This window comes from Trichechus manatus, unplaced genomic scaffold, assembly GCF_000243295.1.
Source record: "Trichechus manatus latirostris isolate Lorelei unplaced genomic scaffold, TriManLat1.0 scaffold00291, whole genome shotgun sequence".
Taxonomy (NCBI): domain Eukaryota; kingdom Metazoa; phylum Chordata; class Mammalia; order Sirenia; family Trichechidae; genus Trichechus; species Trichechus manatus.
This window is the reverse complement of record NW_004444227.1, coordinates 1,443,166-1,460,537: the sequence shown is the minus strand read 5'-3', so window position 1 is coordinate 1,460,537 and position 17,372 is coordinate 1,443,166. Positions and strand designations below refer to the sequence as shown.

Below are 17,372 nucleotides of genomic sequence, written 5' to 3'. Positions count from 1 at the left end.
AGTTGGAAACAACCTAGATTCCCATCAACAGATGAATGGATAAACAAACTATGGTACATACACACAGTGGAGTATTATGCAACGATAAAGAATAGTGTTGAATCTGTGAAGCATCTCATCACATGGATGAAACTGGAGGACTTTGTGCTGAGTGAAATAAGTCTATCACAAAAGGACAAACATCGTATGAGATCTCTACTGTAAAAACTCATGAAAAGGTTTATACACAAAAAGAAACAATCTTTGTTGGTTACAAGGGATGGGGGAGGTGGAGGGGGAAATACTAAATAGACAATAGATAAGTGGTAACTTTGGTGAAGGGTAAGACAGTACACAATACTGGGGAAAGCAGCACAACTTGTACAAGGTAAGGTCGTGGAAGCTCCACAGACACATGCAACTCCATGAGGGATCCAATTGCTGGGTGGAGGGCTGTGGGGACCATGGTCTGGTGGAACATCTAGCTCATTTGGCATAACACAGTTTATAAAGAAAATGTTCTATATTCTACCTTGGTGAGTAGTGTCTGCACGTCTTAAAAGCCTATGAGCAGCCATCTAAGATACTCCACTGGTCTTACCCCTTCTGGATCAAGGAAGAATAAAAAAAACAAGATACAATGGAAACATTAGTCTAAAGGACAAATGGACTATAACTACCATGGCCTCCACCAGACTGAGTCCAGTACAATTAGACGGTGCCCAGCTACCACCGACTGCTCTGACAGGGATCACAACAGAGGATCCCGGACAGAGCTGGAGAAAAATGTAGAACAGAATTCTAACTCACAAAAAAAGACCAGACTTAAACCGGTCTGACAGAGATTGGAGAAACCCCAAGAGTATGGCTCCCGGACACTTTTAGCTCAGTAATGAAGTCACTCCCAAGGTTCACCGTTCAGCCAAAGATTATACAGCCCCATAAAACAAAACGAGACTAATGGGCACAACAGACCCAGGTAGGAGGGGACAGAAAAGTTGGTAGTAGGGAACCCAAGGTCAAGAAGGGACAGTGTTGACGTGTCATGGGGTTGTTAACCACTGTCATAAAACAGTATGTGTACTATCTGTTTAATGAGAACTATCTGTACTGTAAGCCTTCATATAAAGTAAAATAAAAAAATGTTTTTAAAAAAGAAAATCCTATGCAGCACATTTCTACTCTGAAACACATGGGTTCTCAAAAATAATAATAAAGTATAATTAAAAAAAAGAAAAAAAAAGTCAACAAAAGAATAGTATACCAAGTGAAATATACTTCAAGAGTGAGGGTGAAATTAAAGCATTCCCAGACAAACAGAAGTTTAGACAGTTCATTTCCCCTAGACCGGTCCTACCAAAAATACTAATATGAGTGCTGCAGACAGAAAGGAAAAGACAACAGAAAGTAATTCAAAGTTATACATAAAAAGAAAGATCCGGTGTACTGTTTAATGAGAAACTATTTTGTTCTGTAAACCTTCATCTAAAGTGAGAATAGCAGCACAATTGGAAGAGCGCAGTCAATGTCACTAAACTGTGCATGTAGAAATTTTCGAAATGGCGTATATTTGGCTATGTATATTTTCACCCCCCGACCAAAAAAAAAAAAAAAAAGTGTGAGAAGGGAGAGGGTTGACATGTTGTGGGGTTGTTAACCAATGTCATAAAACAATATGTGTACTACTGTTTCATGAAAAACTACTTGTTCTGCAAACCTTCACCTGAAGTACAATAAAAAAGAAAAAAAAAGATCGATAATAAAGGAAAATCAATAGACAACTATAAGGGATAGCAATAAGGCCTTCATCCTTCATAATTCTAAGTGTTTTGTTCAGCATGTTTTTTAAAAACAAATATAAAAAAAGCAATGATAAAATTATGTCACAGGGCACATGAAAAATAAAGATGTAATTAGTGATAACAACAACAAAATGGGGGGGAGGAATGGTACAGAATTTCTTGCATGTTACTGAAGTTGAGTTGGTACCAACTCACCCTAGAGTGTTATAAATACACACTGTTAATGTAATATTCATGGTAACCACTAAGAAAATATATTTTAAAAAATACAAACGAAAAGAAGAAGTGAACCAAGAAGGCTCAACACAGTAAACCAACGAAACACAAAAAGCAAGCAGTAGGAAAGGACAAAGACAAAGAAGGCTTAAGACACACAAAAAACAACAAAGTCACTTATCAGTAATTACAGTGAATGTAAATGGACTAAATGCTCCAATCAAAAGGCAGAGAGTGGCAGAATGGATTAAAAAAACATGAATCAACTACATGCTGCTTACAAGAGACATACCTTAAACCCAAGGACAGAACTAGGCTGAAAGTGAAAGGATGGAAAAAAATATTCCATACAAATAATAACCAAAAGAGAGCTGGGGTGGTAGTCTTAATGTCAAAGTAGTCATTAAGAAAAAATGTCAAAAGAGATAAAGATGGACATTACATAGCGATAAAAGGGTCAATTCATCAAGAAGATTTAATAACCATAAATACATATGCACCCAACATTGGGGAACCTAAGTATATAGAGCAAACACTGACAGCACTGATGGGAGAAATAGATAAAAAACAAAAACCACTGCAACTGATTTGATTGCGGCTCACAGGGATCCTATAGGTCAGAGTACAACTGCCCCATAGGGTTTCCAAGGCTGTAAATCTTTACAGAAGCAGACTGCCACATTTTTTTCCCACAGAGTAGCTGGTGGGTTTGAACTGCCAACCTTTCAGTTTGCAGTTGAGCTCTTTAACTACTGCACCACCAGTACTACAGTAATAGAGACTTCAATACACCACTTTAAATATTTGACAAAACATCTAGAAAGAAGATAACCAAGGAAACAGAGGACTTGAACGACACTATAAACCAACAAGACTTAACAGATACATATAGAACACTACAGCACAATATACAGTCTACTCCAATACACATGGATCATTCTTCAGGACAGACCACAAGTTAGATAACAGCAAATCCTGACAAATTTAAAAAGATTGAAATTATACAAAGTATTTTCTCTGACCACAATGAAATGAAGCTAGAAATCAATAACAGGAAAAAAAGGGAAAATACACAAACATATGGAAATTAAACAACACACTATTAAACTATCAACGGATTAAGAAATTAAAAGAGAAATCACACATTTCTTAGAATCAAATGAAAATGAAAGCAAAACATACCAAAACTTACGCGATGTAGGTACAGTAGTACTCAGAATGAAACTTAAAGCAACTCAACAACTCCAGGAAAAAGAAAGAGAACAGGAAACTAAGCCTAAACCTACCCGAAGAAAGGAAATAACAAAGATCATAGCAGAAATAAATTGAAAAAAGAAAAAACAACGGAATCAATAAAATCAGAAGTTGGTTCTTTGAAAACATCAATAAAATTGACAAACCTTTAGTTAGACTGACAAAGAAGAGAAAACATGCAAGTAACCAAAGTAAAAATGAAAGAGAGGACACTACAGCTGACTCAACAGAAATAAAGAGAATTATGACTTGAAGCACTTACTGATGAAAATCAAAAGCTACGGCCTTCAATATGGATTACACCTCAACATAAAGAAAACAAAAATCCTCACAACTGGACCAATTAGCAACATCATGATAAATGGAGAAAAGACTGAAGCTGTCAAGGATTTCATTTTACTTGGAACCACGATCAACATTCATGGAAGCAGCAGTTAAGAAATCAAATGATGTACTGCATCAGGCAAATAGGTTGCAAAAGACCTCTTTCAAGCGTTGAAAACAAAGATGTCACTTTAAGGACTAAAGTGAGCCTGACCCAAGTCATGATATTTTCAATCGCCTCACATGCATACGAAAGCTGGACAATGAACTAAGAAGACTGAAGAAGAGCTGATGCCTCTGAATTATGGTGTTGGCCAAGCATATTCAATATACCATGGACTGCCAGAAGAATGAAGAAGTCTGTCTTGGAGAAATATAGCCAGAGTGCTCCATGAAAGTGAGGATGGTGAGACTTCGTCTCACGTACTTTGGACATGTTACCAGGAGGGACCAGTCCCTGGAGAAGGACATCATGCTTGGTAAGACAGAGGGTCGGAGAAAAAGAGGAAGTTTTAGTTATCTAGTGCTGCTATAACAAAAATACCACAAGTGGCTGGCTTTAACAAAGAGAAATTTATTTTCTCACAATCCAGTAGGCTATAAATCCAAATTCAGGGTGCCAGCTCCCGGGGAAGGCTTTCTCTCTCTGTCGGCTCTGGGGGAAGGTCCTTGTCACCAATCTTCCCCAGAAGAAGAGCTTCTCAGGCGCAGGGACCATGGGCCAAAGGACGCGCTCCGCTCCTGGCGCTGCTTTCTTGGTGGTATGATGTCCCCCTGTCTCTCTGCTCACTTCTCTCTTTTATATCTCAAAAGAGACTGACTTAAGACAAAATCTAATCTTGTAGATTGAGTCCTTCCTCATTAACATAACTGCCTCTAATCCTGCCCCACTAACATCATAGAGGTAAGATTTAAAACGCATAGGAAAATCATATCAGGTGACAAAATGTTGCACAATCACACAACACTGGGAACTACGACCCAGTCAAGTTGATACATATTTTTGGGGGACCCAATTCAATCATAAAAACCCTCTACGAGATGGAGTGACACAGGGCTGCAACAATGAGCTCAAACATAGCAAGGACTGTGAGGCTGGCACAGGAACAGGCAGTGTTTCACTCTGTTGTACACAGGGTCGCTCTGAGTTGGAACCGACTCGATGACACCTAACACAAAGAACGTGACAGATCATGAACATCTGTACAGCAACAATCTGGATGACCTAGATGAAATGGAAAAACTCTCAGAACCACATACCCTACCCAAACTTACTCAAGAGGAAACAGAAAGTCTCAAAAAGACCCATAATAAGTGAAGAGAACAAATCAGTGATCAAAAATCTCCCAACAAAAAAACTCCTAAACCAGATAGCTTCACTAGGGAACCAACTCTACAGCACCTAACAACATACAGCTACAGTAATCGCAACAGCCTGGTACTGGTATAACAACAGACACAGACCAATGGAATAAAACTGACAGTCCAGAAATACACCCACAAAACTACAGTCAACTGATTTTTGACAAGGGTGGTAAGTCTTTTGATGGGGAAAGTAGAGTGTCTTCAATAATGGTGTTGAGAAAACTGGATTTCCACATGCAGAAAAATGAAACAGATTTATGCCTCACACCATACATAAAAATAAATTCAAAATGGGTTAAGGACATACATTAGCAAGCTAAAACCATAAAATTCTTACAAGAAAAAGCAGAGACAACGCTGTCAGGCCTAGCTTTTAACAATGGATTACTTAATATAATATAGTAACACAAGCACAAACAGCAAAAAATAAATGGGACCTCATAAAAATTAAAAACTTTTGTTCATCGAAAGACTTTACAAAAAAAGTGAAAAGAAAAGCTACTGACAGGGAAAATACCTTCGGAAACCATAAAGCCGACAAGAATCTAATAACCAAAATATATATAAAACTTCGACAACAACAAAAAGATAACCCAATCATAAAACAGGCAAAGGACTTGAATAGACATTTCAACAAAGAGGACACTGAAATGGCCACCAAACCCATGAAAAGATGCTCAGTATCATTAGCTAGAGAAATGCAAAAACAATCAAAACCACAATAAGACGTGTGTGTTAGGTGCTGTTGAGTCGGTTCCAACCCACAGCAACCCTATAGGACAGAGTGGAACTGCCCCATAGGGTTTCCAAGGAGCGGCTGGTGGATTTTAACTGCCAACCTTTTGGTTAGCAGCCGAGCTCTTAACCACTACACCACCAGGGCTCCCACGACAAGATACAAGATTTTCTTTTTTAAGCTCACAATAAAATATAAGATTAAAAAAAACAACAACAACAAATGCTGGTGAGGATTTGGGGAATTGGAACCTTTACTAATTGCAGGTGTGAATGGGAAATGCTATAGCCATTGTGGAAAACAGTGTGGCTGTTCCTCAAAACTAGAAATAGAACTACCATATGACCCAGCAATCGCATTTCTAGGTATATACCCAAACGACTTGAAAGCAGAGACTCGAACAGAGACTTGTACACAATGTTCATTGCAGCACTATTCACAATAGCTAAAATGTAGAAACTAAATGCCCATCAACAGACAAATGGATAAACGAAATGTAGTACATACATACAATGGAATACTACTCAGCCAGTAGGAGAAATAAACTCTTGATACATGCTACACTATGGATGCAGCTGGAAGACACTATGCTGAGTGAAATAAGTCAATCACAAAAAGACAAATATTGTATGACTTCACTTACATGAAAAGACAGGAAAAGAGAAATGTAAAGAGAACAAAGTTTATTCGTGGTTACTAGGGGTGGGATGGAGGGGTAAAGGGGAATTTAACAGTGACGGAAATATCAGGTTTTGAGGGTAGGGTAAGGGTATAGCCAATTATAGCAACTTCTATCAGTAAGTTGTACACCTGTAAAAAGTTGAATTGGCAAAGTTGTGTGATAGATATACTTACAACAACTACAAAAAAAAAAGTAGCTGCTGAGGCTGCTTATGTACAACCAAACACCCCATGGAATTTGGTTTCTTGGTTTGGAGGTTTAGGGTCATGGTTTCAGGGGATACCCCAGTTAACTGGCCTAATAACACGCTTAATGTCTTTGTTCTATCTCCTAGTTCGATGCATCGAGCCTGGGGTTTTAAAAGCTTGACGGAGAGGAGGGGTGAGGACAGAAAAACACTACATAGACAATAGGGAAGTGGTAACTTTGGTGAAGGGTAAGACAGTACACAATACCAGGGAAGCCAGCACTCTGTCCAAGGCAACGTCATGGAAGCTCCATAGACACATCCAAACTCCCTGAGGAACCAAACTGCTGGGCTGAGGGCTGCAGGGACCATAGTCTTGGGGAATATCTAGATCAACTGACATAACATAGTTTATAAAGAAAATGTTCTACATTCTACTTTGGTGAGTAGTGTCTAGGGTCTTAAAAACTTCTGAGTGGTCATCTAAGATACTCCACTGGTCTCATCCCGTTGGGAGCAAGGGGGAATGAAAAAACCAAAGGCACAAGGGAAAGATTAGTCCAAAGGACTAATGCACCATAAGTACCACAGCGTCTACCAGACTGAGTCCAGAACAATTAGACGGTGCCCGGCTACCACCACTGACTGCTCTGACAGGGATCACAATAGAGGGTCCCAGACAGAGCTGGAAATCAAAATTCTAACTCACAAAAAAAGACGAAACAAACTGGCCTGACATGGCCCCCAGACACCCTTTTAGCTCAGTAATGAAATCACTTCTCAGGTTCACCCTTCAGCCAAAGATTAGACAGGTCCATAAAATAAAACGAGACTAAAGGGGCACACCAGCCCAGGGGCAAGGATTAGAAGGCAGGAGAGGACAGGAAAGCTCGTGATTGGGAACTCAAGGTCTAGAAGAGAGAGTGTTGACATGTCGTGGGGTTGGTAAGCAGTGTTACAAAACAATACGTGCACTGATTGTTTAATGAGAAGCTAGTTTGTTCTGTAAACCTTCAACTAAAGTACAATTTAAAAAAAAAGAAAAAGCTTGCAAGTGGCCATCCAAGGCACAACAATTGGTCTTTATTTGCCTGGAACAACAGAGGAAGGAGAGTCAGGAATAGGAGGAAGACATGGAATGTGTGGCTAATTGCCTCCATGAACAATTAACTGCCTCCTTTGCCATGAGACCAAAAGAACTGGATGGTGCCTAGCTACCATTACTGAACACTTTGATCAAAATGCCACAGAAGAATCCTGACCAAAAGTGGGACAATCAGAATAGAATTTCAAACTCTCATGGACTCCAGACATGCTGGAGCCATGAAGGTTGGATGAATCCCTGAAACTATTGCCCTGAGATAATGTTCAAACCTTAAACCAAAAATATTCCCTGAAGTCTTCTTAAAACCAAACAATAGTTTAGCTTAATTAGTAAAAAAATGTCTGCCTTGAGTATTATGGTCTTTTAAAAACTATCTGTATGGGATCAAACTGACAACACCGCCATGAAAGATTAGATAAAATCCCTGGGGGACAGTGAGTTTATGTTAATCAGGGAGGAACAACTCAGAAAAGGAAGGTGAGAATGGTTACACAACACAAAGAACGCAATCAATGTCACTAAATGGAACATGGAGAAACTGTTGGATTGGTGTATGTTTTGCTATGTATATTCTCAACAACAGAACAAAATAAATAAAATTATTAATTACATATATACATATATATCATTTAGGGGAGCCTGCAGCTTCTTCCTCTACACTTGCAGCTTCCCAAGAGAGCTTAACATAGCACTCCATAAAGCCACTTTCTGAACTGCTTATGCTAAAGGAAATGTCTGCCTTGAGCGTTATAATCTTTTAGATTTTCAGCTTGCAGGATTTTTAGCTTTTATTTTTAAAGTCTTCATATATCACTAAAGGTATCTCTTTAACTGTAAGAACACCTGCCCTGATCTCTTCAAAACCATTAGTAGACTGGGGGGAAAAATTACACTTGAATTAACATGACTTCCACATATACTGACTTCTTTCATCAATTTATCAATCACATATGAGATAATGTGAATTAAAAAAAAAATGTATACTGTACCAAACAGATCATACTAGTGGTATCTTAAAAGCAATATGCACAGAAACTTTAAAAAAGTTTTGGGAGAATTTTGAGTGATACTAGATTTTAAACATGAAAACACAGAAGTTAAGCACAGGAAGCAAATCAGGAAAACACACATCACTTTATCGGACTCCCAAAACCTTGTTATTTCTTTGCTCATGATGGCAAAAGTTACATTTATATATTCTTACCATTAACAATATCACCTTCTTGCAAGGGCCGTCTATCTGGAATTCCATGGCAAATAACTTCATTCACTGAGGTACAACAAGACTTTGGGAAATTATAGTAATTCAGGGGAGAAGGATAACAATTTCTTGCAATGCATGCCTGTAATAAAGGAAAATATAGAAAAATAATTTGGAATATGCAAAAGAAAACATTGATTTCTTTGCAATCTTACAACATTCTCTCATGAACCAGATTTTTAAACTGAATTGAATAATTTAAAAAATTTGTTGGACAAATGCACCTATGAAGAACTTTTAAAATATTTTATTATAGAAATAATAGTCATTATGATAAACAGTATACAATAGGGTTTGTGCCAGCCAGATTATACACAAACCAGTTTATTGATAATTACAAAGGAAAAGTAAATTCACATATTACATATTACAAATACATACAAATGTTATATATGAAGATTCTTCTACTTTAGAATTAGAATTGTTTATGAAAAAGAAATTGTATTTAAAGTAAACATTAACAAATTCTTTCAATGTAATTATTTCTTATATAAAAACAAATCTTGTCCCTTTGGCCAAGAAATGAATGCTAGTATAATTAAGAAATGGTAAAATACTTCCAGAGACATTTTAATCACTACCTTCATGTGGAAAAACAAAGGAACTCTTCGAAAATATTCTGGCTTTCCGTAACAAGTCTTATTTTGTTGGGTGTTTCTACACAGTGGTAATCACAGCATAAGGACCCTGGTGGTACAGCCGTTAAGCACTTGGCTGCTAACCAAAAGGTTAGCAGTTGGAACCTACCACCCACTTTGTGGGAGAAAGATGTGGCAATCTGCTTCTGTAAAGATTACAGCCTAGGAAACCCTACAGGGCAGTTCAAATCTGTCCTAAAACCAAAAACCAAACCCACTGCCATTGAGTCGACTCCAACTGATAGTGACTGCATAGGGGTCTGTCCTACAGGGTCACTATGAGTCAAAATCTACTTGATGGCAGAGAACAACAAATCACAGCATACATAATTTCTCTTTCAGTAATGCCACAGCCTTCAAACTAATACTTTTTCAATGGTTGCATATAATACTGTTTATGGAATACCATAATTTTACTGGCAATTCCACCATTATTAGAAATTTCAATTAATTAAAAAAAAAAAAAACCTAACTCATTGTCATCGAGTTGATTCTGACTCATAGAGACCTATAGGACACAGGAGAACTGACTCATAGGGTTTCCAAGGAGCCACTGGTGGAAACTGCCAACCGTTTGGTTTTCAGACAAAGCTCTTAACCACTATGCTACCAGGGCTAAAAAATATTACAACCAATAACTCCATGTCTGTGGTTTTTCCCTCACTTAGGGCTATACTTTCATAGTAGTATCAACAGTGGTAAAGGACACAGAATCAGATTGCCTTGATTCAAAACGCCAACTCCATAACTTACAAGTTATGTAACCTTGAGCAAGTTAATTAACTTCTTCATTTTCCTTATCTACAAAATGGAGATAATAGTACCTACCACATGGCATTGTTGGGAGATTGAGTTAATTGAAAAGAAGCATTTAAAACAGCACTTGGCATACAGAAAGCATTCAAAATGCTATTATTGCATACAATATATTTCATAATTATAACATGGAACAATTTGCCAAAGCAGGCATCCCAAACGAAAGATTATAAACATTTTTTTATTATACTTTAGATGAAGGATTACAGAGCAAATCAGTTTCTCACTAATACACATACTGCTTTGTGACACTGGTTGCGATTATAAACATTTTTACAGTTCAAGGCATACTGTCAAATTTCCTTTCAAAAGGGTTGTTCCCATTTATAATACCATCACTATATGAGAGTACCAGTTTCATCACATCCACATAAGCATGTAGATAAACATCTTTAAAATACATACTAATTTAGTAGGTATTTTTGCATTTGTTTACCAGAGCAGTTTTGATCATTTTTCCATGTGTTTGATTAACTAGTTATATCGCTTTTTTTTGTGAACACTCTATTCATGTAATGTGTCTACTTACCTACTAGTCTTAATGTCTCTCTCTGATGGATAGGCAATCTTTATAAAGATATCCCTATATTACATTTACTACATACCTAGTCTGTGTTTTGCCTCGTTTATTATGGATATGGCAAGGAATCTTTTTCTACAAATTTGGCTTCGTAAGTTGTATTTTTTTATTTCACAATATTTTATGTACAAAGAGACCATGGTGTGGTTTATATAAAATATTGGTAAAATTAATCATTTTATAAAAGCTAAACTAAAATGCTTATGAAATTTGAGGTTTTAGAAATAAGACATTTCATCCTCATCTCAGTGTTCAATAACAGATATTTAGAGTTGAGAATGACGACTTGAATGTTTTCCATATTTGAAACAAAATAAAAATTTGCTGAGCCAAGTTACTTCAGACTTCCAGAATTTAATTCTACTTTATTTTTTATAATTGAAAATACCTAATACTATGAAAAATTCTTTCAAAGTATGAAAGTAAAGTTCTCTTACTAAGTGTACAGCATGATCTATTTCTTCAGTAGTTACACCTGCTTTAATCATCCCAGAGGCAATATCCAAAACTTCTCTAGCGAGCTGTAAAAGAAGGACACTTAATATATTAAGAAATAAAACAGAAATCTGTTCCTTTTGTACTTAGACTTTGCAGAAGATGGGTAAAATGAATCTGCCCTTGAATAATACAACCCTGAATTTTTGTTTTAAAACCATTTGTATTTGTAATGCCTATCTATCTGTCTGTCTGTCTATCTATCTAAATAATTGGGCTAACTAGCAGATAGCTTAATAAGTAAGTTTGACTGATTTCTATGTGAAAATATATACCCTACGCAATCTAAACAAAAGTTAACTGTAGGTGGTTGAGTCCTCTCACATTTCTGTGAGGGAGGAGGGAAATAAAAGGATAGATAAATGAATTCCCTCAGATAATCACAGCAAATAAGTGATAACATAGTCTTTAAGATTAGCAAAGAAAATTAGTATCAAATCACATCTAAATTACTGCATGAAAACCTTAAGGATCATTTCTAAATGAACAACATTCAACGTAACAATTATTTCTCCTTAGAAAAAGAAAAATGTTATTTTAGCTGATAAATATCAGCCATGACTACTTACTTCATAGGTAATTCACAAGACCTTTAACCAAACCCTATACAAGTCTTAAACTTTACTCTATGTTATGATGACTTGTGAAAATAAAATGACAAAGTATCATAAAAACCTGGTTCTTTAAAAAAAAAAAAAAAAAAAGGATAAAAAGTATGTGTATACATACATATATATGTGTATATATACTGTCAACTAACCATAGATTACCTGCCGTATTAATTTTCAAGAATAAACCTACTGTTTAATTCAACTGTTGCATAAAATTAAATACTAATAATTTAATGAAAAATAATTATGACTAGTCATACTCTTACAATATAACATCTGATCTCTTTATAAATCAGCTAATCATTTGACTTCCTGTCTAATGACTGCTTTAGCATGTCCTACATCCCATGGGAAAAAAATAACTCTTACCCTACATACAAGTCGCATCCCTTCTATATCTTCAGATGAGAGTAATTTAATTTGAGAAGTACCTTTAAGAGCCTGTTCAGATTCAGACATTCCTGAAATAGAAAATCAGTAAGTAAAACCAAAATGAACAGAAAAGATGTGGTATTTATTAGTATAATTATTTGCCTGATATACTAATAGTCAAGTCTCACTATTTCAAGTACTTCATAATTTGGGAGGGTACAGGTTAGATTTTTTTCCCTTAACGTTTTCAACATGAGAAGGAAACTTGCAACAAGCAAACTGAAGGAAGATTCCTACAGAACAAAATATTTAGATCTAGTACAAATCAGTCACTATTTATATATTAAAAAAAAAAACAAAACAAAACCCGTTGCCGTCAAGTCAACTCTGACTCACAGCGATGCTATAGCACAGAGTAGAGCTGTCCCATAGAGTTTCCAAGAAGTGCCTGGTGGATTCGAACTGCCAACCATTTGGTTAGGAGCCGTAGCACTTAACCACACTTATACACCAGGGTATAGTACTTATAATATGCCAGGTAGTGTGCTCGGTAAATGATTCCCACTTGAATAGCAGCATACAATTTACAAAGTGCTTTCATAATTATCGTATGGAACAATAAACCAACAACTGATGAATCAATTACAGTCATATTTATTTTCTGAAAGAAACCTAAGTCAGTGTTCTACAAATTGCACTTTGTGACATTAGTGGGACTATGACTAACATTTTTGAAAAGTAAATAAGTGAATATAAAATATTAGAGTATATCACTAATAGTAGGGTTAAGTGTTGTCATGAAATACTTGATTGTTATATTTATTTACATATACACACATATACATTTACACAGATCATGACATTAAGTAAATTTCTTACTGTCGGTGATAGCCAAAAAGCTTGAAAAATACTGCCACCTAAGAATCTTTACTGATAAAATTAATTAGCCTAATTCAAGTTACATTTAAAAATAATAAAGCCAGCACAATTATTCTAAAATCTGACAAAAATAATATAATAAATCATCTACTAATCTCATTTATAAATAATACAAAACTCCTAAATAATATCTTACTAAAACAGAAATCTAAAAAAGGTATAAAAAACCACCATGACTGAAGTGAGATTTACACCACAAAGGCAAGGATAGTTCAACATTAACAAATCTAATACTATAATTCACCACAGTCATAGAGTAAAGACAGAAAAAAAATAAGTTATCATCTCAAAAGAAAAGTAATTCTGATAACATGGGCAGCTGCCACTTTAACATGAGATGCCCACTACCAGCACTATTATTTAACACTGGTCTGGAAGTACTGGCAGATGCAACTAAACAAGAAAAAGAAATACGGTATATAAAATTGGAAAGAAAAGGACAAAATACCAATTTCAGATATGATTATATATCCCTAGAATAAGAGAATCACCTGGAAAATGATTAGAAGAATTCAGGAATTTGGGCAGATTATAAAGTAAATATTTCAAAATCAATAATTTTCCCATATACAAGGAGACTGAAATAAAATAGTAAAACCCTGTTCTTGGATAGAAAGATTCAATACTGTAAAGGTGTCAATTCTTTCAAAACTAGTCTACAAATTTAATACAATCTATCATGAATTGAATTGTGTCCCCCAAAACTATGTGTTGGAAATCCTAACCTCTATGCCTGTGTTTATAATCTCATTTGGGAATGGGCTGTCTTTGTTATGTTCATGAGGCAGGATTAGTGTGGGATGTATCTTTTTTTTTTTTTTTTTAATTAAGATTTTATTGAGTTTTCGGTGAAAGTTTACACATCAAGTCAGGTTCCCATTTGATAATTTCCACACAAATTTTTCAGTGACATTAGTTATGTTTATCACAATACGTCAACATCCTCTTCAACTGCGTTCTGTTTGATCCCTTTCCAGCACTCTAGTCTCCTTGCCCCTTATCTTCTTATCTTTGCTTTTGAGTAACTGTTGACCTTTTGGTCTCATACTAATGGTTTTTAAATAGAACACCAATCTTATGGGTAATACCCTTCTTTTTGTGTGCCACTCTGCTATTCCGCTAAAAGGTTATCTCCGGGGATAGGCTCAGTTTTAGGTTTAAAGAGTGTCTCAGGGCAAGGGAGTCCTCTGTTCTCTACTGTTCCAGTCTGCCTGGCTTTTTTTTTTTAACAAGAAAACTTCAGACCGCCCCGACAAGGAACACAAAAGAGAGTCCCTGATGGAGTGGGAGAAAGGTGGGGTGCATAACTCAAATTGTAGTAAAAAGACCGGACTTAACTGGTCTGAGACTGGAGGAACCCCAGAAAGCATGGCCCCTGGACTGTCAACCCAAAACTAAAACAATACCCAAGGCCAACTCTCAGACAAAGATTGGACTGTACTGTGGGACATAAAACAATACTCGTGAAGACTGTGCTACTTAGCTCAAGCAGATACTTGAGACTAAACAGGCAGCTTCTGTCCAGAGGTGAGATAAGAAGGCAGAGAGGGTTCGGAGCTGGCTGAATGGACGTGGGAAATCAGGGGTGGAAAGCAGAAGTGTGCTGTCACAGTATAGGAAGAGCAATTAGGGTTACATGACAATGTATGTATAGATTTTTGTACGACAGACTAACTTGAAATGTAAACATTCACTTAAACTACAACAATAAAAAAAAAAAAAAAAGAAATTTGAGCTCTGCTCCGTATTTTTCTCCCATTCTATTGTGACCCTGGTCAAAATGGTCAGTGGTGGCAGCCAGGCACCATCTAGTTCTTCTAGTCTCAGAGTAGATGAGGTTGTGGCTCAAGTAGACTTGTTTCTTCTCTGAGCTTTGGGTTACTTTCTTAACTGCTTTGCTCCTGACAAGTAGAGACCAACAGTTGGGTCTTAGATGGCTGCTCTCAAGTTTTTAAGACCCCAGACACTACTCACTTCACTAGGATGCAGATGATAATTTTGTAAACTGTGGTATATCAATTGAGTGAGTTGTAGTGTAGGGTGTATCTTCGGACAATCTCTTTTGAGATATAAAAGAGATATAAACCAAGCTGATTAGAAACAGAGAAGCAGGCAGAAATGCGGGAAGAGCGATGTCAAGCCACATGAAGATTTTCCAGGCGTAGAAGCTCAAACAGAAACAAGGACCTTCCTCCAGAGCAGACAGAGCATCCCCCTAGAGTCAGCGCCCTGAATTCGGATTTCTAGCCTCCTAAACTGTGAGAAAATAAATTTGTTAGTTAAAGTCACCCATATGTGGTATTTCTGTTATAGTAGGACTACCAAACTAAGACACTATCAAATAAAAAACACCAAAAGGATGTTTTCAGGAACCAGACAGGCTGACTCTAAATTTCACACGGAAAAGAAACATGCAAGAATAGCCAGCAAAATTCCAAAAAAGAGGAAAGGTGGGGCAAAAAGCCTACCAAACATTAAAACATTATATAGCTATAGTAATTAAGAGTTTGGCAATGGTGTATAATTAGATAAATGAGCTAATGAAACAGAACAGAATCCAAAAATAGACCCAGAGACGTGAGAATTTAATACAGTGATATAGGTTACATTTCAAATCAGAAAGAAAAAGACTAATTTTTTATATATGTATATGTAACTGGTAATGTGAAAGTGTTCTTCTAGGGAAAAAAAGTTACATCCTTATTTAATTCTTTTTTTATATTATTTTATTGTTGTACTTTAAGTTAAAGTTTACAATTCAAGTTAGTCTCTCATACAAAAATTTTATACATATATTGTTATGTGACCCTAATAGCTCTCCCTATACTATGACAGCACACTCCTCCTTTCCACCCCTGATTTCCCGTGTCCATTCAACCAGCTCCTGACCCTCTCTTGCCTTCTCATCTCACACCCAGACAGGAGCTGCCCATTTAGCCTCATGTATTTACTTCAGCTAAGAAGCACACTCTTCACCAGTATCATTTTATGCCCCATAGTCCAGTCTAGTCTTTGTCTGAAGAGTTGACCTCGGGAATGGTTTTAGTGCTGGGTTGACAAAGATTCCAGGGACCATGCTTTCTGGGGTTCCTCCAGTCTCAGACCATTAAGTCTGGTCTTTTCACTAGAATTTGAGTTCTGCACCCCACGCTTCCCCCGCTCCATCAGGGACGCTGTTGTGTTCCCTGTCAGGGTAGTCATTGGTGGTAGCTGGGCACCATCCAGTTCTTCTGGTCTCAGGCTAATGCAGTCTCCAGTTTATGTGGCCCTTTCTGACTCTTAGGCTAACAGTTTCCTTGTGACTTTGGTATTCTTAATTCTACTTTACTACAGGTGGTTTGGGACCAATTAATACATCTTAGATGGCCACTTGCTAGATTTTAAGACCCCAGACACCACTCAACAACGTAGGATGCAGAACATTTTCTTAATAAACTTTCTAATGCCAACTGACCTAGATGTACCCTGGAAACATGGTCCCCAGACCCCCACGCATGCTACTCTGTCCATCGAAGTGTTTGACTGTATTCAGGAAACTTCCTAGCTTTGATTTAGTCCAGTTGTGCTGGCTTCCCCTGTAGTGTGTGCTGTCCTTCCCTTCACCTAATTCTTGTCTACTATCTAGTTAGTGAATAACCCTCTCCCTCATAACCCCACCCTCATAACCATCAAAGAATGTTTTCTTCTGTGTTTAAACTTTTGAGTTCTTATAATAGCCATCTTATACAATATTTTCCCTTTTGTGACTTACTAATTCACTCAACATAATGCCTTCCAGATTCCTCCATGTTATGTTTCAAGGATTTATCATTTTTATCATTGCATAGTATTCCACTGTGTGGATATACCATAATTTGTTTATCCACTCGTCTGTTGATGGGCACCTAAATTGTTCCATCTTTTTGCTATCATGAACAGTGCTGCAATGAACATGGGTGTGCATATATCTATTCGTGTGAAGGCTCTTACCTCTTTAGAATATACTCCAAGAAGCAGGACTGCTTCGTATG

General features: G+C 36.8%; 1 protein-coding gene across 1 annotated transcript in view; it reads right to left on the bottom strand.

Moving 5' to 3' along the window:
• METAP1 (methionyl aminopeptidase 1) overlaps window positions 1-17,372 on the bottom strand; it is a 120,418-nt gene that overhangs the window by 21,434 nt on the left and 81,612 nt on the right. The window contains exons 5-7 of the mRNA XM_004390243.2: window positions 12,421-12,512; window positions 11,383-11,466; window positions 8,855-8,993 (exon numbers count right to left, since the gene is read on the bottom strand). Coding sequence (XP_004390300.1) covers window positions 8,855-8,993; window positions 11,383-11,466; window positions 12,421-12,512 — 315 coding nt within the window. The remainder of the gene's footprint in view (window positions 1-8,854; window positions 8,994-11,382; window positions 11,467-12,420; window positions 12,513-17,372) is intronic.